The sequence below is a fragment of the Balaenoptera borealis genome (genome assembly GCF_965194805.1).
Source record: "Balaenoptera borealis genome assembly, chromosome: 14".
NCBI lineage: Eukaryota > Metazoa > Chordata > Mammalia > Artiodactyla > Balaenopteridae > Balaenoptera > Balaenoptera borealis.
Genome location: NC_138875.1, coordinates 76774531 through 76799361, shown reverse-complemented (window position 1 = coordinate 76799361; position 24831 = coordinate 76774531). Strand labels below are relative to the sequence as shown.

General features: G+C 52.7%; 1 protein-coding gene across 6 annotated transcripts in view; it reads right to left on the bottom strand.

The window, feature by feature from the left end:
* Nucleotides 1–24831, bottom strand: part of RASAL1 (RAS protein activator like 1) — a 29385-nt gene that overhangs the window by 3102 nt on the left and 1452 nt on the right. For 3 of the 6 annotated variants that reach the window (XR_014234149.1, XM_082353981.1, XM_082353980.1), the window contains exons 2-17: nucleotides 21881–21937; nucleotides 19239–19352; nucleotides 19019–19080; nucleotides 14559–14688; nucleotides 12399–12480; nucleotides 12122–12253; nucleotides 10247–10335; nucleotides 9870–9987; nucleotides 9583–9736; nucleotides 9140–9204; nucleotides 8755–8867; nucleotides 6495–6687; nucleotides 3447–3584; nucleotides 2742–2886; nucleotides 1359–1531; nucleotides 80–217 (exon numbers count right to left, since the gene is read on the bottom strand). Coding sequence is in view for 5 of the 6 variants with exons in the window: in XM_082353981.1 (XP_082210107.1) it covers nucleotides 80–217; nucleotides 1359–1531; nucleotides 2742–2886; nucleotides 3447–3584; nucleotides 6495–6687; nucleotides 8755–8867; nucleotides 9140–9204; nucleotides 9583–9736; nucleotides 9870–9987; nucleotides 10247–10335; nucleotides 12122–12253; nucleotides 12399–12480; nucleotides 14559–14688; nucleotides 19019–19080; nucleotides 19239–19352; nucleotides 21881–21937 (1903 nt within the window). In the remaining variant the exon portion in view is untranslated. Of the gene's footprint in view, nucleotides 1–79; nucleotides 218–1358; nucleotides 1532–2741; nucleotides 2887–3446; nucleotides 3585–6494; nucleotides 6688–8754; nucleotides 8868–9139; nucleotides 9205–9582; nucleotides 9737–9869; nucleotides 9988–10246; nucleotides 10336–12121; nucleotides 12254–12398; nucleotides 12481–14558; nucleotides 14689–19018; nucleotides 19081–19238; nucleotides 19353–21880; nucleotides 21938–24831 lie in introns of those variants that run through there. The other 3 variants (XM_082353982.1, XM_082353983.1, XM_082353984.1) reach the window with 3 other exon arrangements.

Sequence of the window (24831 nt, the reverse complement as noted above, 5' to 3'; positions counted from 1 at the left end):
AGTTGGTGGGGGGCGGTCAGAGGTGGGGTGGGACCCAAGGGGCTCCCTCCGCTCCTCCCTCATATTCGCGGCGCCTCACCTTGCACTGGAGGTAGGTGGTGTGCAGCGCTCCCGCGCCGTCCTGCGTCACCACCTGCATCACGTGCGGCAGCTGGAAGGCGCCCTCGTCCACGCGCTCCACGGCGCGGATGTGCGACACCGGGATGGAGGAGCGCGTCTGTGAGAGAGGACTGTCGCTGCCGGGCGGGCCGGGGGCTGGGGCTGGGGTGGCTGTGCCCAGGGACAGCTTTCCTGTGGGTGTGTGCCCTGGCGTGGGGACATTCACCCCGTGCATCTGTGCTATGTGCGTGTCCACTTGGCAGTTCCATGAGTCCTGCAGTCCTGGCCCATCACCCTCTAAGTGACAACGTCTCTGGACATCAGCTTCCACCATCTTCATCCTCCTCCTCCTCCTCCTCATCGCAACCCCTGACACAGCACTTGAGATGTAGTTTAAGCACGATACATTTCTCAACTTATTTCATCATTACAACGAATTTCTGAGGCTGGGTCTATTATTCCTCCCAATTTATAGATGAGGAAACTGAGGCACAAGAGGATTAAAGGACCCTCCTGAGGTCACTCAGCTGGTGGAGCCAGAATTGGAACCCAGGGAGTTGAACTCTAGAATCTACACTCTGCTGATAAAGTAGAAAGAATAAGTTGTGGGCACCCTCTCCAGTGTTAGCTATTATGATCTGTAGACGTGCAGACACAGAAATGGGTAGATCCAGTGTGTGCCTCAGTTTGTGCTAGACTTGAATGGCAGCCCCATGAGAGCAGGGAGTTCATGTCTTGTTTACTGTGGTATCTCCAGTGACTAGAACACTGCGTGGTACATAGTAGGTGCTCGAATAAATGCTTGATGGATGAATGAATGAGTGAACAAATGCCTGGATGTGAGTGCCCGTCCAGCCGGGCATGTACCTCTGGGTGAACAGATCCAATTTTCTGTGAGTCTCTATGGTATGTGGGCAGAGACCTGGGTGGGCACGTCTGAGTGGGGTTAAGCAGTGTCCATGCCCTGTGCGTGTCCACATCTGGGAGGATACGTCCCAGCCACCATAGGTGTGCGTGCTGAAGAATGTTTGATGCTATGTGGAGGTGTTTGCCTGTCCGTGTCCTGTGCCCACACTGACCCAAAGATAGGAGCAGAGCCTGGCCTCAGACTTGCTGGACTTGCTAAGCTGCTAAGCTGCCACGGGGCCTTGGGCAGTCCTTGTCCCCTCCTGGACCTCAGTATCTCCCTGGGTACAAAGAGGCAGCTCTATGAGGGAGGCCACTCCTGGAAAACCCTCCACAGCGGGCTGGAGCCCCACCTGCCACTCAGGATTCCTGGAGTAGGAGAGCATCTCCCCGCTGAGCCGGAAGTAGCGCTTCTTGAACGCAAAGCGTGTGGCCAGGCCGGAGGGCTCTTCCTTGCGCTTGAGCAGGTAGCCTTCTCGAACGGTCACCGAGGGCGGGACCAGGGCCCTGGCTGGGCCCCCAGGCTCTGGGAAATGGGGAGGGGGGACTGTGAACCCTTCCCACCCAGGCTCAACCTGCCGAGGGCCTCATGGAGGAGCGTGATTCTTGGCTCCCCTAGAGGCAGGAGGATGGAGAAGATGACTTTGGACTCCACTTTCTCCATAGGGAAGGGGGGGGTGGGGCTGGCAGGGAGCGGGGGACCCAAAGTCGGCCTTGGCGATCCCTTTCCAACTTGAGGGATGTGCAGGCAGCCAGCAGGGGGAACCACGCCTTATGGAGTCAGTCCAGGGAGTACCCTGGATCTAGCCACCCTTAGGGGGTCCACACACAGGCCCTCCCCAGCACACAGGGGCCACCACCAGGCCTCCACCAGGCCTCCACATTTCAACAGCTTGCTCCTTTGTGACTTGGACCCAACTGTCTCATGACCCGGGCCCCACACTGTGATATAGACTCACCCCCAACTCCTCTGCTTAAAACTGTCCCGTAGTTCCATTTCACTCCAGGTGAAAGCCAAAATCCTTCCAGCGACCCCACATGATCTGCCCCTCCCCACCTCTCTTTCACTCCCTCTCATTCATTCTTCTTCACTGGCCCCTTCACTGTCACTCTCTGTCCCCACCTCAGGGCCTTTGCACATGCTGTGCCCAGCCTGGAACACTTCCCCAGGATCCTCATGGCTTGCTCTCTGTCCTGTTTCAGGTCTTTATTCTAATATCACCCTAGTGAGGCCATTCCTGGCCACCCTCTCTAAAAGAATGACCTGCCACCCCCAGCCCAATATTCCCTTCCCTCTTTTATTTTTTCTCCTAAGCACTTATCACTCCGTAAACACATGTGATTTGGTAATTAATCTTGTTTACAGCTTGTTGTCTCCACTAGAATAAAACTTCCACGAGAGCAGAAGTTTCTTCTGTCTCGTCCACTGCTGTTTCCCCAGCACCTGGAACAGTGTCTATTACAAAGTAGGCACTTAATAGATATTTGTCAATTGCATGAGTACCATGCCACGATTCCCGCTCACATCTCCACACGGGCTGGAATGGTCTGGAGGGCCTGAGTCTGTTCGTCTGTGGGACCTAGCATGGTATGTGCCAGGAAATGTTAGTTGACTGACTAGCTGACCCACAGGTCCACGGTCTCAGTGCTAGGGGTGGGGGAGGGGTGGTAGAGGGGCAGGTCCCGAGGGTCCAGTGGAAAGACAAGCTGGCTGTGGCAGGGCCACAGGAACTCACCCTCCTTCCCATCCACATCCACCAGCTGGTCCAAGAAGTCTCTCACACGCGAAATACTCTGCAGCAGGAAGGGGTGTAGGGGTGCCATCCACAGCTCCTTGCCCTGGCCCAGCTGCTGGCCCAGGTTTCCAATGCTCTGCACAGCCTTGAGCAAAGAAGCAGGGGATGCCAGGGCCAAGGTCACTGCAGTGAGGAAGGCCCTCTGTAGACCCAGAACAGAGCCCCAGAGTCCTGGCTCCCAAATCAGTGCTCAACAAAAGGAGAAAACTCCTAGCAGCACCTGCTTTAGACGATATCTGTCCCTCTCTGTGCACAGATATGTATCCCCAGTGCTTTTATTTTGTCCCCTCCTGAACCCAGATAACCCCATTCAGGACTGCTTGATCCCATCGTGCATACTCGAGCCCATCAGAACCTCAGAATGTGACCCCTTTGCAAAGGATGGTCTGATTCATACTAAGGCATAAATGACTGCTAGCCTGCTTCCCGCTTTCCCCCTGGAAGGGTAGGGGTTTTGTTCCAAAGAGGGAATTAGAAAGAGAAATGAATGCTTTCACATTCAGGATGGAAAGCTAATGGTGCCATTTCAAACTGAGGTTTCTCTGGGTCTCATTTGGGTCTTCCACGGGTCTGGCCTCCGCTCTGTTCCTCCCATGCTTCTCACTGGCTAAGGGCACCCAAGATGGGGGGCTCCACTGCCGGCACCTTGGCAAGCAGCAGCAGGGAACGGCTGGTCTGGGGATCTGCGTGCTGGTCCCGGAGGTCAAACAGCTTCGGGGTGAGGATGGCAGGAGCGAAGAATCGCAGGAAGAGAAAGCCACTTATGGCCAGGTTCTTCACATCCTGCGGAGAGGAGCAGCAGGTGAGAGGGGTCCCTCAAATCCACTTCCCAGCTGGGGAAACTGAGGCAGCAAGGACTAAAGATTGGTGGTACAAGGGGAAGTAGAATGGGAGACAGGTCAGGAGGCCATCCTGGTCTGCCGAAGAGGCTTTTCCTCTCTGGGCCTCAGTTTCCCCACCTGGAAAATGGAGTAATAATACCAATCCTGCACGATCAGACTTAGCCAAACATCCTCAGAGTCTGCTTTGTGCCAAGCACTGTGCTAAGGGCACAGCCCTATGAAAGAGGCATCATCATTATTCCCATTTTACAGCTGAGGAACCAGAGGCTCAGAGATGTCAAGTGACTTGCCCAAGGTCACACAGCTGCTGAGTAGAAGAGGCAGGATTCAAACCCAGATCTACAATTTCTGATAATGAATAGCAACGGGCCAAATACTTCTCCATACATTTGCTTATTTAATATTCACCCTAGGAGGTGCTGTATCTCCATTTTTGAGAGGAAGCAACTGAGACCCAGAGAGGGAAGGTCACTTGCCCAAGGCCACACAGCTATAAGTGGCAGAGCCAGGATTTGAACCCAGGCAGGATTTGAACTCTGCTCTTCACCACACTCTCCTGCATTTAACACTAGCTACTGAGTGTCAAAAACTAAGCCTGAACTGTCACATTTACTCCTAAAGCAATCCCATGGGGGTAGATGCTATTATCTCTGTTTTCCAGATGAAGAAACCAAGGCTCAGTAGTGAACCCAGTTCAGCTGGCTCCCTTGCACATCCCCCAGCCCCAGCCTCTGCCCCCTACAAACTGTAAAGTATGGCGCCCCTCTGTGTGAGACCCAGGCCTGGTCCACCTGCATGCACATAAGGCTGGTTCCCCCAGCTCCAGCAGAGGGGACCTGGGGAGAAGGCGTCTCTCTATCCTGGGTGCTGGCTCCCCCCAGGTGGCTCCCCACCTACCCCTCACACTCACCAAGCTATATTTAGCCCGAGAATGTGCTGCAGTGTTTATTTAGGGGCTGTATTCACACATAAGACAATACCCTCTCTGGGTGTGTGCCAACTTCCCCGGGGGCACCTCTGCGTTGACAGTGAGCCCTGCCAGGAGCTGGGCACCTGGAGCTGCCCAGAGGTGAGGGTGGAGGTCCCACTCATCGGGAACCCTGAACCGCCCCCAAGGCTGCCCCCCCAGCCCGCCATGTTCCAGGGTAATTTTAGCCTTTGACATCAGCTCATTAACTGCCTCCTTTCTTGAGAAGGAGGAACAAGTGTCAGAGCGGCAAAGAAAGGGGCTCCCTTGGGTTCCCGCGACCCCATCCATCCTCGTGGGCCTGAGGAAGTCTCTGCTCCCTGCCCGTGGCCTCTGCCTACCGTGGAGGCTGAGAACTGGGGGACACTTGGGTGTCATTGATCTTGGCTCCTCCCACAAGGGCCAGGCTGTCTGGGGCACTGGCCTCCCGCTTCCCTCCCTTCCCCCCTGCCTTGGCTGTGTCCCACTTAGCACCTCCACTGGCAACCCAGGCAAGAGCCCTGCAGCTGGGGGGTAGATCACCCATGTCCCAGTTTGGAGGCCCAGAGCTCACTCCTCAGGCGGGGATGAGGGAAGAAGGAACAGATTCCCACTGCGTGTCTGGAGGCCTAGCCTTGAGTCCACGACTCTTGGCCAAGGTGCCTCACCTCTCTGGGCCTCAGTTTCCCCATCTGTAAGTGGGGAGAGGTGTGGCATAAATCGGGACCTCTTAACCCAGGCTCTAGGGGTTGGGCCATTACATCTCCAACATTTAGTGGGTCCTAGATCTTTCTGCAAAGCGAACCCCAGTCTGCATTTCTATTATGTCAGAGCTGTGTAAGACCTAGCCTCACTCGATGTCATTTGTAAGCAAGGACCGTGACGACCACCTCGGAAGGCATGCTGAGCATTAAACCTGGGGGTCTCAAACTGGTAACCCACAGGCCAGTCCAGCTGCAAACGTGTAATGATTGGCTCAAAGTATTATTGTCGTGTTATTGTTGTTAGGTAAATTAGTGCCAACATTTAAAAACTAAGATTCCACACATAAAAGCCAGACTGTCGGATTAAAAAACAAAAAAACAAAAAACCTCTGAAGATCTGGCAATACTGGGTCCCCATTCCTACGTGGCAATAATTGATTGTCTGGATCTGCCCCTTTAAGACAAGCTGTGGGAGCTCCAGTTTGCCACAGTCCCTACCACTCCCTACTGCACGACACCTTGACTGCTCTGTTCATTTACCTCACCTGCCTGAACCCTACAGTACCTGGAGTTCAACTTTTGTATCAGTATTAGAAAAGCACTAGCATGTGCAGGGATTTATTTTTAGACTTTATTTTAGGTGTCTGCTACTGAGTACTCTGTGCCAGCCATCTCTGTCTCTCTGTCTCTCTGTCTGTCTCTCTCTCTCTAATAGCTGGAATTTAAGAAGCACTTGCTTTGCACCAGACTGTATTATTTGTTGGTTATGAGCACAGATTCAGGAGTCTGCCTGGGTGGGTGTCTATCCCATCACTACCCCCTCCTAGCTGTGTAACTTAACCTCTCTGGGCCTCAGTTTCTTCCTCTGTAAAATGGAATAATACTGGCACCCGCCTCGTAGGATGGAAGTGAAGACTAGACGAGGTAATAAATATGTAAAACAAGGTCTGACTCCTAGAAAGGGCTACATATAGTGTTAACTGCTATTATTATCATCATCACGATCATCATCATCATCACCCCTGGGTCCCAGATCCTATCAGAACACTGTCCCCACTTCTGCCAAGACACACAGCACTTCAGTGTGGGCAGCCCAGGTTTTGTCCCGCCCCTGCCCTTCCTCTCCCTGTGACCCTGAACAAGCTACTGCCCCTCCCCAGCCTCAGTCTCCCCGTCTGCCCAATGGGAGTGCCTGGCCCACCTCGTGCTCTGCCTGGGGAAAGCGCTCCTCCACGCAATGGCGCAGCTGCTTGAAGGTGAGGCGGATGGCGGGCGGGCAGCGCCCCACGGAGCCCACAATGGCATCCATGATGGGCCCCAGGTAGCCCGTCAGCAGCCCCAGGCTGACCTCCCGCACGTGCTCCTCGGACGGCGCACCCTTGAAGGAGATTTTCCTGGGGGAGCAAGTGGAGGGCTCCGCCTCAGAGCCTGGCATCTGCCTGCTCAGAACCCTCCCACTGAGCTCAGAGAGCACCCACCTTCCCATCCCATCTCCATGGCCTCCCCTCCTACCATTCCACTGCAGCTGCTTAAACACACGGAGCTTATTTCTGTCTTGGAGCCTTTGTACCTGCTGATCCCCCTGCTGGGAATCACCTCCTCAAAGAGGCAATCCCTCCCCCACTGCTCATCATCACGGACCCTGGTTCAGTGCATTTTCAGTGTGGACCTGCCAGACACACACTCCCGCCCCAGGGCCTTTGCACTTGCTGTTCCCCTTGCCTGGAACACTCTTCCAGCAGATCTGTGCACGACTCCCTCCCTCAACTCCTCCAAGTCTTTGATTCCATGTCCCCTTCTCTGGGAGGCTGTCCCTGTGACCACCCTACGGAATATCGCAAGCCCCTCCCCTGCTCCTGGCTCTTCCCAGGACCCTCCCTCACTTTATCTCCCTCCATTCCACTGATCGCCTGCAATAACCTTCTTCTTTAGTTTATTATCTGTCTCCCCCGAGAAGAGGGATTTGTGTCCATTTGCTCCCTGCTACGAACTCAGCATTCAGCCCAGTGCCTGGCACATAGTAGGTGCTTAACAATTGTTTCGTTGAATGGACGATGGAATAGCAGTTTTCTATCTGCAATGATCTTGTTCCCTTCCTTCCTGTCCCCATGCAGGTTTAGGGTCTGTCTTGCCTACCCTCAGATTGTGAATTCCATGGAAGCCAGGCTGGGGGTTCTCAGCCCCACTGTGCCCTGGACCCAACAAGCTAAGCCCTGAACTAATTGTCTCTGGCATTGAATCATTTAATCCTAGTGGCAACCCAATGTTAGATTAAGTAGGCTGATTGTTCCCATTTAACAGATGAGGAAACTTAGGCTCAGAGAGTTCCCCTTGCAAATAGGTGGCAGAACAGAGATTATAACTCAAGACTGCCAGTTCCAGAGTCCGTCTGCAACTCTTCCCTGCCCAGGTTCCTGGATGCTCCTGCTCCCTGCGGGTGCCCACTGACTCCCACTATTCTTGCCAAGTGTGCTGGGAAAAGCCCTGGCCTAGGGGTTTGACAGATGGACTCTGACCTCCTGCTCAGGGCCTGGATTCAAATCCCCACTTTGCAACTTCCCAACTGTGCAACCTTAGGCAGGTGACCTCCCCTCTCTGAGCCTCAGTTTCCTCATCTGTAAAAAGGGATCCTAATACCTGCCTCCGGGGTAGTCAGAAGGTGTGGGCAGCACTTGCTGGGCAAGGCCCAAAGTGAAGGAAAGACCCTCTCCTGCCTCCACCATGGTCCCCAATGGACTGCCCAGCAACCGGCTCGGATGGCTTGGCAGGAACAAGCCCGCCCACCCTGGCTGGAGGAGGAAAGTCCTGGAAAGAAAGGAGGAGCCCATGGGCTTCCCTGGCGGTCCAGTGGTTAAGACTCTGCGCTTCCACTGCAGGGGGTGCGGGTTCGATCCCTGGTCAGGGAACTAAGATCCCGTATGCTGCACGGCGCGGCCAAAACAAAAAAAGAAAGGAGGAGCCCAGGGAGGCATGAACTGACTCCCCCGACCCCGTCACTGCCCTGCTCCCTAACCCCATGTCATCAAGCGCTGCAGGATGCCACCTCTGCTCACAGACCCACGCAGGGCCCTCCCCCAAGGGCCTCAGCCACCACCACCACGATCACAGAAATAACTAGTCCTTATGGAGTATTAGTTAATGCTGGGCTTTGTGCGCATAACTCAGTTAATTCTCATGACAATCCATCAGGTAGATATTCACGGGGGTTTAAGTAACTTGCCCAGCAGGTGTGGCAGAGCTGGGATTTGGACCCAGGGAGCTCATGTCTCAGAGTCCTGCCCATAACCACTGCACCGTCTAAGGGGCTGGGCGCTTGCAGGGGAGGCTTTGAGGTAGAATGCGGGGCTCCTGAGCAGTCGTGCTGGAGGGAGGGGTGGGGGGCAGTCGGCAGAGACCCGGCCTGACAAGGCTGCAGGCAGACAAGGGTGCCGTGGAGGGTTCACCCCTCAGGCTCGGCTCACCTGGTGCGGCCCAGGTCCATCTTGCACGGGTCCAGCTCCATGTACTTCCTCTCCTCGAAGACGCGGTTAATCAGCGGCCTCAGGACCTCGTGCAGGTAGGGCATGCCCACGAGCTGGGGGCAGGGGGGCACCACACGGGGCGGGGCTGAGGGCGAGGCCAGGGTGTGCCCGTGAGCGAGGGGCAGGGGGACCACGCAGGGAGAGGTTCAAAGCGAGGCGGGGGCCTGCCCAAGGGCTGGGGTCGGGGTGCAACTCAGGGCTAGGCCAGCCACCAGCCACCAGCACCCCAGCTCCGCCACCAAGTGCCACCTGAGGCTGGCCACGCTCTGCGGTCCGAGTAAAGCACTGGGAAGGGAGTTCCCTTGAGGAAGCTTCATCTACTCACCTTCAGAAACTGTTCCATTGACTTGGATGCCAGGGAGTTAGAACGGAAGAGGGTGTTGGGGTCAGCTGGGAGGACAGAGGGAAATGTTTGCTGGGATTTGGGGGGCTGAATCCACCTCACCCCACCCACCCAAGGTGGGGGGTCATGATTCTTCCAGCCTCAGGAATTGAGGAGATTTGCAACATCAACTCTGTTCACAGTACAAAGGCCCAGAGTGGTTAAGTGAGCTGCCTAAGGTCACACAGCTCATGAGTAGCAAAACCAGGGCCTGAACCCAGGACCATGCTGCCAGCTGACTGGGAGTGCACAGCCTGTGCCACCTCCGACACATACAGACACAGCAGCCCCTGCCTTCTGCCTGAGGCCCCCCCATTTCTCTCACAGAGATGCGCTGCAGACTCATCCTTGGGGAGTGATGCCTGAGGGTCATGCAGGCAACTCACTGGTCCGTGCCACCTCACGCCGGGTGAGATAGTCCAGAAAGGGCCCAGCCAGGCCCTGGCCAAGAAAGAGCTTCACCAGCTTGGTGGCAAGCTCCTGGCGGCAGTCCCCCGAGGTCAGCTCCTCCAGGACAGCCAGGGGGCTGGCAGCATCTTCCTGCACAAGGACAGGAGGCAGGAGAGGTGGCCTGGGGCCCTGGGACCCCAAAGCAGAAAAGCCCAGCTAGACATTCCTGAAGCAAGGGGAGGCCATCATCCAGATCCCTGCCCACCCGCAGTGAAGCACCCACCTCTGCCGGCCGCAGCACAGACTCCATGAGCAACTCCCTGAGTGGCTGGTAGTACTGGGAGGGCAGGACGCGGTCCTCGGTCAGGCGTACCTTCAGCCGCAGGGCACCCAGGCTTCCCCTGGCCAGGGCCAGATCACAGGTGAAGGAACGTAAGTATGTATGGGCCAGCGCGGTGAGCCAAGGTAGGCAGGTGTGAGTACAGGTAAAGAGCATAGATATTTGTAAAACAAGACAGGTGTGGACAGGTGTGGGCAGGTGTGGCCAGTATAAACAGGTGTGAACAGATATCGGCCAGTAGAAATACTGTAATAATACAAGCTGAAGGTGGTACCCAACATGGTTCCAGCCCAGCCTCCTCCCTCTGCACCCACGTTTACCCAGAATCCTCCTCCGCTCTGGGAAAGGGCAGGAGGTGGAACCAGCCATTGGGGGGGTTCTGCTGTAGGACCTGCGGGGGGAACTCCACCTGTGGGGGGGACACACAGACCCTCAGCAGAGCTCTGCCCCACCCAGCCTTGGAAGAAGAGGTCGGGCTGCCCACCCAAGGAGGGGCGGCAAAGCCCGCCAAGGGCTACCTCCTCCTCCCATACCGTATCCTGAGGGCCTCCAGGGGACACTTAATTTACAGTTGAGGAAACTGAGGTTCAGAGAAGTGGAGTGACTTGCCCAAGGTCACAAAGCTGCTAGAGACAGCATGTCTGGACTGAGTGTATTTTCAGCTCTGTTTAGGGACAAAACTTGCATCTATCAAAAGGCATAAAGGGAATTCCCTGGAGGTCCAGTGGCGCGGCCAAAAGTAAATAAATAAATAAATAATAAAGACAGTCCAGAAGGCCCGCAAGCCCCACCTCCCTCTCTTTTTAAATTACAACTTTACAGAGATATAATTCACATCCCATACAATTCACTGATTTAAAGCGTATAATTCAGTGGTTTTTAGTATATTCACAGGGTTGTGTGACCATCACCACTAATTTCAGTCCATTTTCTATCAGTTCCCCCACCAAAAAAAACCCTATACCCATTAGCAATCACTCCCCATCCCCCAGCCCCTGGCAACGACTAATCTACTTTACATCTTTACAGATTTGCTCGTATTAGACATCTCATATAAATTAAATCATATAAGATGTGGGAGGTTTTGGGCTGACTTCTTTCACTTAGCATTGTGTTTTCAAAGTTCATCCACGTTGTAGCATGTGTCAGTACTTTGTTCCTTTTCATGGCTGAATAATATTCCATTGTGTGGATATACTACATTTTGTTTATTCGTTCATCTGTTGATAGACATTTGGGCTGTTTCTACTTTTGGCTATTATGAACGATGCTGCTATGAACATTAATGTAACCTTTTTGGTGTGGTTATAAGTTTTCATTTCTCTTTGGTACACACCTAGGAGTAGAACTGCTGGGTCATGTGGTAACTCTATCTTTAATCATTTGAGGAACTGCCAGACCGTTTTCCAAAGCCGCTGCACCATTTTACAGTCCCACCAGGAGTGCATAACCAAGTCTTCCTCTTATTTGCTCTAACCTTGCCTCCTTTTAAAAACTGTCAGCCTTTGGAGTTCCCTGGTGGCCTAGTGGTTAGGATTTAGTGTTTTCACTGCCGCGGCCCAGGTTCAACCCCTGATTACGCAGTGCGGCCAAAAAAACCCAAAAACTGTCAGGCCTGAGTATACATCCACTACTACTGAGAGGCAAGAAAAATCACACGCACTTTACAGATGGGGAGACTGAGGTTCCAAGAGAAAGACCTTGAGCCCAGTGCTTCCAGGAGTAAGAGTTAGACTTAGATTCTGGAATCAGAGAGACCTGAACTCAAATCTTGACTCTGCCATTTCTTAATCATATGACCTTGGGAAAGCCACTTAATCTCTCTGAACCTTCGTTTTCCCATCTGTAAAATGGGGACAACAATGGTCCTAGCCTCTTAACAGTGGCCATCAGGGTTACATAAATGAGGCGATGCTGGAGAAGCACTTAGCACAGGGCTAGCACACAGTCATCCTGGGTACTCTCATCCCAGAATAAGAATCTGGGCCCACCCTGTGACCTTGGACAGGTTCCTGCACCAGTGGAACAATGGCACTCCATCACCCAGGCCTGGCCAGGGGACCTGATGAGGCAGCCTTCACATCTACCCTTCCAAGCAAGCCCGAAGATGCCCAGCCCATCTCCCCCTTCCCCCTCGGAGGCAGTGGGAAGCCATGGAGGGTGTCAGGGGAGGGGGGTGTTGGGGGGGTGCTCACCATGCCCAAGAAGTCATTCTTGCCAACCATGTCCCAGTCCCAGAGCTCCACCCGCAGCGGGGATGGGGAACCTGGCATCTCCCGCAGCTCCAGCACCTCATCCCAGCGTGGGAAGCGAGTCTTCTTGATGGTCTGGGAGAGGAGGGAGTGAGAGAGAGAGAGCTAATGGGACCACTGTCCCCATTTTACAGATGGTAAAACTGAGGTTCAGAGAGGTTAAGTGGCTTTCCCAAGGTCACCTGATGCCCCACTCTCCCGGCTCCGCTACACCACTTACCGAAGTCTCCAAGCTCTGGCTGCCCCAAAACACACGTGCAAATGGGTCAGATGTGCCGGAGATGTCTCGGGGGGCCAGGTCCCTGGGGACAGATGAAGTAAGGGGTGGGGGGGTCACAGGACCCTTGAGGACCAAGACCCAAGCTGGACCTTGGAAAGCGGGTTCAGGGTAGACCATTCAAATGCTGCTGGTTTCCAAGGCAACAAACTACCCCACTGTAGGGATCCAGCGAGGAGCATCCCTCACCAGGCCCATCCAAACCCAGTGTCCTCCTATTGACTAATGCTACCCTACGAGGACACGCTACTATGTCCCTATTTTCTAGGGAAGGAAACTGAGGCACGGAAAGGTCAAGTTGAACATCACAAAGCAGCAGGTGAAGGTGCAGTGAGGAGGGGGAAGGGAGCCTCAGTTTCCCTGGAGCCCCTGGATGGGAGACCAGATGCCAGATGCCAGGGTTCAAAGCCTGACTCTCCCATTCACTGGCTGGGTGACACTGGGAAAATTCACTTCACCTCCCTGAGCCTCAGTTTCTTCATCTGGAAAATCGGAGTAATAACAGACCAACCTCACAGGGCCAAGGGTTAAATGTGACAATATGTGTAAAGGGCTCAGCATAGCAGCCGGCAAGTGGTAAGTGCTCAGCTCACTCATTCACTCAACAAACACTCATGCCCACACCGTGCCTAGGACGAAGAAAAGGCGTGAAGCAGGGACCCCCTGCCTCTGGTTGCCATGACAACCCAAAGGCTCACCCCAGTCAGCCTCCCCCACCCCTCCTTCCCAAGGTCCCCCAAATCCAGGGACATTCCCCCACACACACACCCAGGGGCTGCTTGTTTCCTCCCGCTGCTCCTCTCCCACTCCTGCTCGGCACCCAAAGCCTTCTTTGGTTTCCTAGGAGCCAGCCCAGTTGCTAAGCGACTGCAATCAGTCCCTCTGCTGCTTGCAAGGATCCTGCACAGCTTTGTGGCTGGGGAGCAGGCCATGGGCACAGAGCAGATGAGGGGTCCCTGCCCCATATGGAGTCCTTTTGTTTGTCCTATGCCTGCCTGCTACTCCATCCAGACTCCAGGGAGCCCCAGCTGGGGACAGAAATCTGGAGGTCGTAGGAGAGGCACAGAGAGGGCAAGAAAGGGCTTTAAGGTCACAGGGCAAACTAGAAATAGAGATCCAGCCCAACCTGGGCAAGGACTGGCCTAAAAGTAAGGGTCGAGGGAGTAAGGTGTTGAAAAAAAATTCAGAAAACAAGATAGGAGATGGGAGGGAAAAGAGGAGTGGAAGTATTTAAGGAAAAAGAGTGAAGGGGGAGCTGAGAAACAGAGAGGAGGGATAAATAGGCAAGAAGGAAGATGAATATCCCAGGAGCTGGTGCCCCTGGAGGTTCATCTGTGGGTTTTACTGGTCCTGCATCCGTCTTCTTTCTTATGTTTCTTTGGGACAGGACCTACCCCTCCCTCTCTCCCAGCCCACATGACTTATGTGGGTTGATCCCTCCTTCCACTGCAGGAATGGGCTTGGAACTCAGGCCTGACCAATCACAGTCAGTGTAATTGGTTTAGTGATAGGCATGTACCCCAGACTGGGTCAATAAGAATTAGTCCCAGGATATTGGTTGGAAATGGTGAAAGACAGAAGTTCTTTTTCCATTGGAGCTGCCAAGTTGATACGATGCCAGTCTGGGGCTTCTGGGGTCATCTTTGCCCCTACCTGGGGAGAGACTGTCTGAGGATGAAGTTAATACAAAAGACATCCAAGGAATCTATGTCTATAGATTCCTGATGTCACTGTTTGAGCACCTGGATCCAGCCATGCCTGAAGCTACATGTCATTCATACAAGCCAATCTGCTTAAGCCAGTATGAATTGGCTGTCTATCACTTACAATTTGATTGATACACCTCCACACTCATCTGTCTGGTCATCCTGAGTATCTGGCCTTTGGTTGCTGGTCACTGGGGCCCCAACAAAGATTTTGCTTGTGCTTTAACCCAAGAAATTTGCAACCTGGTGAGCTTGAACCGTTTGCCTGCCAGGGATCCTGGTTGAGAGCCCAGAAGTGTGACAGGAGAGAGGTGGTCTCAAGGCAGCTGGGAGGACCCAGTGGATTTCTGCTCATTCTCAGACCATCCCCCCATCCAATCCCCCGTCATGACCATACCTGGCCTGGAGCACGTGACAGCGAAGACAACGGCCCCTCACATCCTCCAGCATCTGCACGGCCAGGCAGATCTCACCCTGCACCTCTGCATCAGGGTCCACATGGCTCAGGTTGATCCAGCTATCAATTCCTGGAGGGCGCAGGCACTAACATTCATTAAGCACCTACCGTGGTCTAGACATTGCATTAACTTAAAAATTCAATTAACATTAAAAAGGTATTGAGTCTTGGACCTCTCATGTTGGCCTTCTGTTCTAGGTACTGTAATTATCCCTACTTCCAGATGAGGAAAATGAGGCACAGTGAGGAAAGAGCTTTGCCCATGATCCCACAGCTAGTAAACAGCAGAGCTAGGATTTAAACACGGGCAGTATAATTCTAGGGCCAATGCCCCTAACCATGTACTATCACACTCTTCATCCTAGTATACAAAGCCCTGCATCATTTAGTCCCAATATACTCTCCCCTCAAAAAAAACCTTGGACATTCCTATCTCTGAGCCTTCATTCAGGCTCTCTGCTTCAATCAATCAAGTCAATCTTAGTCTCAGTCTTAACCTCTCCCTCTCTCCTTCTCCCTCTCTGTCTCTCATTTCTCTCAACACTTTAGAGATATTGTTCCACTGACTTCCAGCTTTGATTGTAGTTATTGGGAAGTCACTTCAGCCTAATAATTGATCTTGTGTGAATGGTCTATCTTTTCCAAGTTTAAGGACTATGTCTTTGATGTTTGCTGCAGTTTCCCCACAATGTGTCTAGGTAAGGATTTTTTTTTTTTTTTATCCTGCTTAGTACAGGTTGTGCTTCTTCTACTTATGGACTCATGCCCTTCCTTGAGTTTTGGAAAATTCCAGGTCGTCAATTTTTTTTTATCATTTCCTCTCCCCAGCTTTTTCTATTTTCTGCTTCTAGGACTCCAATTAAACGAATGTTAGACCTTCTCAGTTATTTTCTATGCCTTGAACTTCTCTTTTATACTTTCCTTCTCATTTCTCTGGGCTAAGGTTTAAATAATTTCTTTCTGAATGAACGATCTGCTGTTGAACTCAGCCACTTAGTTTTCAATGTCAACAATTGTACTTTTTATCTCTAAAAGTTTGATTTGGTTCTTTTCCAAGTCAGTCTATTTTTTTAATGTATTGCTTTAATTTATCTTGGTTATTGCTGGCCCTTTCTGGTGATTAGTTTATTTATTGAATTTTTTTAATTTCTATAATCATAAATACAAAATCTAAAGTCTTTATGGGTCTAAATCTGATGGCCATTGTTTCTGCTGACTCTCGCTCATGGTGGCATGGCACACTTCCTTGAGTGTGTAGTGTTCTTTGATTGTGAAGTCATGCTTGTTGGAGCTCACTCTGTGGGAAATTCAACATGAAGATGCTTCTCCCTGGAGAGCAGTGGTGGTTGCTTATTCTGGAACCTTTTAAGGGTCTCAATCTAATGGGGAATTCTCAGATTCAGTAATACCTGCCTTCCCCCTAGCCTAAGATTTAGTCTGTTTGCTGACTGTGAATTTGATATTGACATTTACTTTCAGGGAAATCCTTCCCTACTCCCTTGCTTGTTGCTCACCGCTCCCTGTTAGGTTTTAGCTCACGATTTGCAGGAGGCGGGGGGAGGAACACTGAGGGCTTTTTCCTTCTTTACATCCTTCCAACAATGTATTAGGAATTGCGTCTAATTCAGGATCTCACTGTTATGTGGCAGGAGGGCCCTTCTGATGATCTAGTTCCCTCATGCTGCTGGAAGTGTAAGTTGCATCTCACCTCTCTAGCTCCATTGCTACCCCCAAGTCCAGGATGCCATCAGTTTTTCTCACTTGATTATTGCAACAGATACCTAATTGATCTCCCACATCTACTTCTGTCCCACTGTGATCCAATATCTACACGGCAGCACAGAAACCTTCTGAAAATGTATCTGATCTCTTCTGTCAGTGCATCCTCTGATATTATGGCTCCAATCTCTTCACTGTCTTACTCAGGGACCATCGATGACTCCCTAGTGTCTCCAGAAGAAAGTCCAGACTCTGGCCTCCTCCCCAATCAACCCCCATCAAGTATTCCATCTGGCCTGGCTTACACCTGACCTTAGAAGAGAATCTATGGAGATGTGCCTTAGCATCTTTGCCAAAGCACCTTTAAGAACCAACACATTCCCCTTCCTCCAGGAAGCCTTCCTTGACCACACTAGCCCTCACTGCCCTCTATCATGCCAGTGATGCCTCACATACCTCCACCCTCATATTGCGGTCGTTGTAAAAAATAAAAGGCACCCACAGACACATGACAGTTTCGTTTTTTTCTTCCTCCCTGTTCTGGGTAAATGTGTTTTATTTTTCTATCTGTCCATAAGTTCCTTGAAGTTAAGCCTTATATGTCATTAATTTAATTCCACTCCCTTGGGTGGATGTTTGAGGCACACTGGGGACAGCTCAGTGGACAGGTTAAGAACACAGACTTAGGAGGCAGGCACAGCCTGGTGTCAACTCCCACCTCTGCAACTTCTAGGAGGGACAAGTCACCCCACCTCTCCGAGCCTCACTTCCCATCAGCTGTGAATTTGAGATCATTCTGGTGCACACTTCACTTGGTGTTGTGAGGACTAAATATAAAGTACTTAGCATTGTGCCTGGCACATAATAAGCCCTCATTAAATAGGAGTGATGATTATGATGATTGGCACATAGGCTGTCAACTAACGCTCACTCATGAAAAAATATATTATTATATTATTCAGTAAATGGCGTCAAGACAAGTAGTAGTCATCTAGACAAAAAGTAGTAAAGTTTAATCCCTACCCCATACTTTGTATCTGCGTAAGTTCCAAATATATGAAAGACTTAACTGCAAAAAAAAAAAAAAAAATGGGAACAAATTGTTGCTTGAAAGAATCATGTAAAAAAAAATTGTCTTAATCGTAGGGTTGAGAAGGCCTTTTTAGGTATCACAGAAAATCAAGAGCCAAAAAAAAATTTCTGACTACAGAAAAAGAAACAAATTTTCTTCTGGAAAAAATTGTAAGCAAAGTCAAAATATAAGCCACAAAGGGAGAAAAACATTTTGCAGCTAATATGACAAAGTTCATTTTCCTCACATGTAAAGGGCTCCTACAAATCAGTAAGAAAAGGCAACAACCCAGTGGGTGAAAAATACACATACAATGTGAATAGACAATAGACAAAAAAGGAAATAAAGTGACTCTTGAATATATAAAAAGGTCTTCAATCTCACTCATAGAGAAATGCAAAATAACCCACACTAAGAGGCAATTTTTTTTACCTATCCGATACAAGATCCAAAAGTTTGGTATTTGTTGGCAAGGGTACAGGATGGGTTAAACTGTTAACTCCTCCAGGGAGGGTAACTTAATTACTATAATAACTATCAAATGTGCTAATGTGGGTACTCTTTGATCCAGCAAATCTACCTCTAGGAATTTATCAAGCTGATTGATGTAACTTGCATATATGTGTGCAGTCACGTTTGTACAAGGCTAGTCATTGCAGCATTGTTTGAACTAGGAAAAGACTGTCAAGAACCAAAGTGTTCATCAAGAGGGAACAAGCCAAATAAATGATGGCACATCCACACAATGGAGTGCCATGAAGTCATACGAAGATCAAAGAATGAGGAAGCTCTGGGGACACCAATATGGAAAGATCTCCAAGGTACATGGTGAAGTGAAAAGACAGGGTACAGAACCAATGAGTTTAATGGGCTACCATTCCTATAAGCAGAGAACAAAAACATATATAGTATAGTGTTAAGATCACAGACTCTGGAACTAGACAACTTGGTTCAAATCCCAGCTGTCCCACTTAATAACTTTGTGATCTTGGGCAAGTTATTTAACCCCCTGTGCCTCAGTTTGTTCACCTATAGAGTGGGCATAACAAGAGTACCTATCTCTTAGGGTTATTACGATAATTAAGTGAATTGATACGTGTAAAGCACTTAGAAAGTGTTCAGCATACAGTAAGCACTATATAAGTGTTTGCTGCTATTACTATTGTTACTTGCTTGCATATGTTTAAAATGTCCCTAGAAGGACATACAAGAAACTGACAACACTGGGGATGAGAATGGAGTAGCTGGGGGGGACTTCCCCGGCAGTCCAGTGGTTAAGACTCCCCGCTTCCACTGCAGGGGGCGCGGGCTGGATCCCTGGTTGGGGAACTAAGATCCCACATGCCGTGCAGTGCGGCCAAAAAAAAAAAAGAATGGAGTAGCTGGGATAAGAGGGACAGTTTCACTGCTAATTGTACCTTTTGAATATTGACCTATGTAAATAAGCTAACTGCTCAATAAACGAACTAAATTAAAATGAAAAACAAAAGCAACAACCAAAATAATTTTCCCCTGAAGGCTCTGTGCTGCCCCGTGCTGCTGGCTATGCCTTTACAACTGCCACCCCCTCTGCCCTCTGCCCGGCTGGGGGCCAGTGCCCCTCACCCACCTCGGGGGTCAGCTGCAATGGCCTCCCTGCTCAGTGAGATCTTGCCTATGATGTCGTCGTGCCTGCAGAAAGGCAGGCAGATGAGGGTCCAACTTAGGGACCCCTGCCCCGCCCGTGGAGAGGTGGAGGCAAGGCGTCAACGGCTGGGTGGGTGGGTACTGTGTATCGGGGTGTCCCGCCTTCCCTCAGACGCCCAGGCTTGGGTCCCCAGCACACACACCCCACGGTATCCTCGTCCAGCACATAGAAGGCCAGCTGGTGGAAATCCAGGGGCAGGTGCACTGTGTACTCCTCCCCCCAGAAGGGGCTCAGGCTTCGCCAGATGGTGGCTGTCCTGCAAAAGGGGACACGGGGGGCTGGGGGCCTTTGGGCCACACAGGCAGCAGGTACCTGGGGACACAAACACACACACACAGGGATCCAGACACATACACACCCAGAGCTACTCAAATACACTCAAATACAGCTACACACACACACACTCATACACTCAAGAATCCAGGCATGGAGACACACACAAATACACACACAAACCTTGACCCTCACACACCCAGGGACCTCAACACACACACACACACACACACACACACACACACACACACACCCCGCACACTCCCATGGGGATACACACTGAAACAGAGATATTCACAGATATACCAAGGAAGCCAGAGACACAAAGAGACACATTCACACATATGCAGATATACATATGCATCCTCAAAAATTTCTAGAAACACACATCTGTGTGTTTCTACATATAGACACGTGCAGACACACAGAGAGAAACCAGAAACGTTCACACAGAGACACAGACAAAAGAAATGCCCAAACATGGAGACACACATAGACCCACAGACACACACTCACATACATAGGGTGATACGCAGCAGAGATACACACACAGAATCACACTGACACACAGCAACTGTGTGTCAGGTACTGTCACACAGTAACTGACAAGACACACAATTCCATCCATCCATTCATTCATTCACTCCATAAACACTCACCCTGACCTATGTGCCAAGTCTTGGGGGCTCTGGAGAATCAGAGGAAGAGGTGCCGAGGTCCCCACCCCCACAGAGCCTCGCTCAGCAGACTGCTGCTCCCTCCTGAGCCCTTGTGACACAGTGAGAGAAGTTCTGTGATTGGTTAGCTCAGTGGCGCCCACTGGCGTGAGGATAGGAGGGGTCAGGAAAGGCTTCCTGCAGGAGCTAGTCAGGCAAAGCGGGGAAAAAGGATGAGAACAAGTATTCCACATGGCTGGAAGAGCACGTGCAAAGGCCCTGCGGCAGGAATGGTGACTTTGAGGAACAAGAAGATGGTGGTTGGGAGGCAGGGAAGTGTGAGGGGCCAGGAGACCATGAAGTCAGCAGGGGCCAGAGCACTCAGTAAGCAAGGGGAACCCCAGGAGGGTCAGGGACCAAGACAAACCCAGAAACAGACACACATACATCTTCACCCCAACACCCCTGCAGATGCACTTCCCTTTACGCAACGGGGAAAAAAGAACCTACTTTGCCCGGTGAAGACACACCAAAATTTACGGTTGCAAAATTTGGTCTGCACACCTGCCACTGCCTTCCTCCTTCCTTCCACACACTCTTCCCCAACAAAGAATATGAACATGGACACACACACACACACACACACACACACACACACACACACAGCCCAGGGCCCCACCATCAGACAGACTCTTCTTTCCAAACAGTCTCTTCCCGCTACCCTGACCTCTTCCCGGCTGGAAGTCCCCTCAGGCTCCCCAGCCCCCGAGCTGAGAGGCTCCTCAGAGCCCAGAGGGGGTGACAGCCTGGGGTCACACGGAAAATCAGTCTGTGGGTTTGGGGGTGGTGTCACAGAATGTGATAAGGGGCAGCACAAGCACAGAGAGAATGATGGGATGGGGGGTGGTTGGCTGGTGTGCTGCAGGCTACCCTCCCCCACACGGGCTCCCTGCCCCCAGCTCCCGGCCCATCTGGACCAGAACTGGTGCCAGGAGGATCCTGAATCCTGCTGTCTCCATAGGAACCGAGGCCTCAGCCGCCGGCCCACCCACACCCTTCAGGCCTGCGGGGGCTGAGAGCTGCCCTTCAGCCTGCAGGGCTGGCAACCAAGCCCAGCCCAGCACAGCCCAGCCCGATGTCTCCCCGGCCCGAGACTCGCTCACACACACCAAACATCTTCACGTCCTCACATGTGTTCACAGTGGCGCCTGTGTACCCAAATAAGCAGGCATTGGTGCGCACATGCGTGTACACGGCAGCCCACGTGTGCACACACACGTATCCCCCCCCCAGGCTGGTACACAACGTGAACCTCTGAGCCTGCACACCCCCAGGGACACGCACCAGTGGTTGCAGGCATTCACACCAGCCCTCCGACACCCCGACACACACTCACAAGCAGGCCCAGCCGGGCGCACATGCACGCCCACACACACACACACACACGCACACACACGTACACACCCAGGTGCGCGCAGCACCCAGCAGGCCCGGAACCAGCTAGCCCAGCCAAGCGTGAGATGCCCGTCCCCGGGGAGGCCACTGCGGAAGGTACAATCTGGCCGCCACTGAGTCAGCCCCAGGACGCCAGCAGGGGCATCATCGGGACAAGGGGGAAGGGGGAAGATGTCGGCCAGTTGGTGGGACCAGATGGAGAGGGGAGCCGGCGCCCCCTCTGTCTGGGCCCATGGCCAGGGCACAAAGCACCCACCATCAGGCCTGCGAGTCCCCCGCTTGGGGTAAATGTTGCCCTCCCCCAGGTCCTCTTTTCAGCGTGAATTCTTGTGCCTGGACTCCCCAGATCAAGACGGAGCCCCGTCCCCCAGCCCTGCTCCCTTTGCCCTCCCCTCCTCACCTGGCCACCACTTCGTCGTCCACTTTCACTATGCAGTAGGGGTCACTGCTCCCAGACCTGCGGAAGGAGGAGGTTTGGGGAGCGGGCTTGAGAGAGCAGCCCTGGGTGGGGATCCCAATCTGCCTTCATTTTATAGATGGGGGCAACTAAGGCCCAGAGAGGGGAGGGGATTTGCCCAGGGTCACACAGCAAGTTCAGTGGAGGCAGACCTCTGGGGACCAGCAGACAATGTCATGGTTGCCCAGCCCACCCACTGCGGACCTCCTTGAATGGGCCCTGGGCTTCCACCCAAAGAAACAGAACATTGAGACATGAAGCCAGAAAATTTGGAGTCCCGGCCCCAGGAAGCCCGAAGCGGTGGTTCAGAGCACACGCTCTGCTGGGGCGTCATCCCTGGCCTCGAGGTAACTAACTGTGGAACCCTGGCAAGTCCCCTTCCCTCTGTGGGCCTCAGTTTCTCTGCTCTGTAAGTTGGGTGTAATATTTTCACATACCCCCTAGGGCGGTTGGAGGAGCTGAAGAAGCTAATGCGTGGTGTGATGCATCCTGGCCGACCCCAGAGCTTTCCCCACAGGTGCCTGAATGCCACCCTCAGGGTAAGCATTGCCCTCTCCATTGGGAGTTCCCTGGGAGGGGACTCCCCACTGCTCAACCTTCAGCGGGGATGGACCTCAGCAGCCGCTCTCACTGCAGGCACAGACCAGGGCACCCAGACCTCAAAACTCAACCAGTAGGAGAAATGGGCTGCATCCCCTTGAGTAGCCATGAGCCATAGGCCAACCAAAGCCAGTTCCATCCCCGCTTCATAATAAGAGTTACTAGTCCATCCCAAGCTATCGATCAGGGGCCCTCATCTCTTTCCCCCACCCCCGCCCCCGTCCCATTGCACAGGCTTCCTTTGTCTTCCACTAAGCTCAGTCCAGCCTCAGGGCCTTTGCACTTGCTGTTCCACCTAACTAAGACACCCGCTCTGTTCCTGATCTTGTCATGGCTGGCTCCATCCTATTATTCAAACCTCAGCCCAAAAGTTACCGCCTCAGAGAGGTGGTCCTTGATCACCACCATCCTCCAACAGTAGACAGTGTAAAATTGATCTCTGATCCCTCTGAGCATGTGAAATCATCTTGCTCCATTTCTCTCTGTTTAGTGTCTGTCTCCATGGCTCCCTGCAACTTCGGAAATCTGATTTCCTTGGGGGAGGAGCTTTATCTCCCCACCCCCGTCTCCCCCCACCACCGCAGAGCCAGAATTCGAACCCAGGTCTGTGGGGCTCAGCACACATGTTCTTAACCAATGCCTGCACCCCAACTCACGATCCCTTGCCCAAATGGCCCCCTCCCCTGACACCCCAGTCCCCGACCTCTCTCTGCCACCCTCTCTCAGTTCAGTTTGTCACTCATCCACAAATGCTTCGGGGATTCCCAGGAAGAGGGACGCTGGCACCAGGAGCTGCTCCAACCTCGTCTGCTGGCTGAGCCCTCCCCGTGCCTCGGCGCCCTCTGTGGACTCCTCGCCCTAGTTCCCTCCGCTGGGTGTGCCTCCATTTCCCCATCTGCTCTCCATCCCTGAACACCTCAGGCTGGTTGGTGTCTTGTGTCTCTGAACTCCTCTCCGGGTTCTACCTCTGACCTCCCTTCTGCGTAATGCCCCAGGCCTCAGTTTTCCCATCTGATCTATCCCAAACCCTTTGGGCTGAGTAACCCTGGGAGCCTCAGTTTTCCCATCGGGCTCCACCCCCGTGGATGCCCATGGCTGGAAACCCCCTCTATCTCATTTCTCTCTCTCTGGGTCCTCTCTCCCTGAGCTTCTTTTAGGTGGGCTCCAATCCCCCAGTTTCCCCAGCAGCAGATGTGGGGCAGACGGGCTGGGATCCATAGAAAAGGGCTGGGAGCCACGCCCCCTCCCCTCTACCCGTCCTGACCCCTGGGCCCCTCATGGGAGCCAAGCACGTCAGCTCCAGGGCTCTGACGCACAAGGGCCTTATCAGGCTCCTATCAGGCAGGGGCAGCAGTGGCGGAAGGGGGCTGCGCCTTCCAGACCCTCAATCTCTCTAGACCCTTAGCCTCTCCCACGACTCCTGCCCCACCTCAAGCATGGGAAAGCAGGCCCATCGGCCATTGCCTGCCCAGTCTGGTTGGGGCATGGGGCAGTCAGGGTTCAAATCCCAGCTGTGTGACCTTGGGCAAGTGACTTTGCCTCTCTGAGCCTCCGTTTGCCCATCTGTAAAATGGAAATGCTAATAGGACTACAGGAAGTGTTAAGCACAGGACCTGGCCCATAGGAAGCCGTCAAAGACATACAGCTGCTATTATTAATGACAGAAATAACTCTCAAATTATCAGCTGAGGCCTCCTCCCAAGCCAGGCCAAAACTCCCCTCAAACCCGGTGAGGCTTCAGGAAGAATCTGGGCCCTCTCCCTTAGGAGAGAGGAGAGAGGACACACCCATCTAAGAGTCCCCACGGGCATGGAGATCCCACACGCTCTGAGGGAGCCCCTCTGAAGAAGGGCACCAACAGCCAGGGAAACTGAGGCAGTGTGGCTGGATCCCCCACTGGGGCTTAGTCACTCTCCTCCCTACCCTGGTTCTGGGGCGTGGCCCACCTCAGAGCTCACCTTGGCCCGGGAACTTGGTGGAGGAGGGGTGGCCGAGAGCGACGCAGGAACGAGGTATGAGTCAACTCCCTCCCCAGCAGAGGCAGAGGGAGCCCTGCGAGCCATGTCCGGGTCCAAGGACAACATCCGTCACTCCCTCATGGCCCTCACCCAGGACTGGTGGAGGGGCCAGAGCACCGTGAGATGGAAACCTGGTTTCTGGAAGGTTCTCCCCCTCAGCCCCCCAGCAGCTGCCAGGTCCCCACTCTTGACCTCACTGCCTCGACAGTTCCAGAATCGCTAATTCTCGGGTGCTCTGAGAGGGCATCTCATAAGGGGGGAATCAGGGGGCTCGTC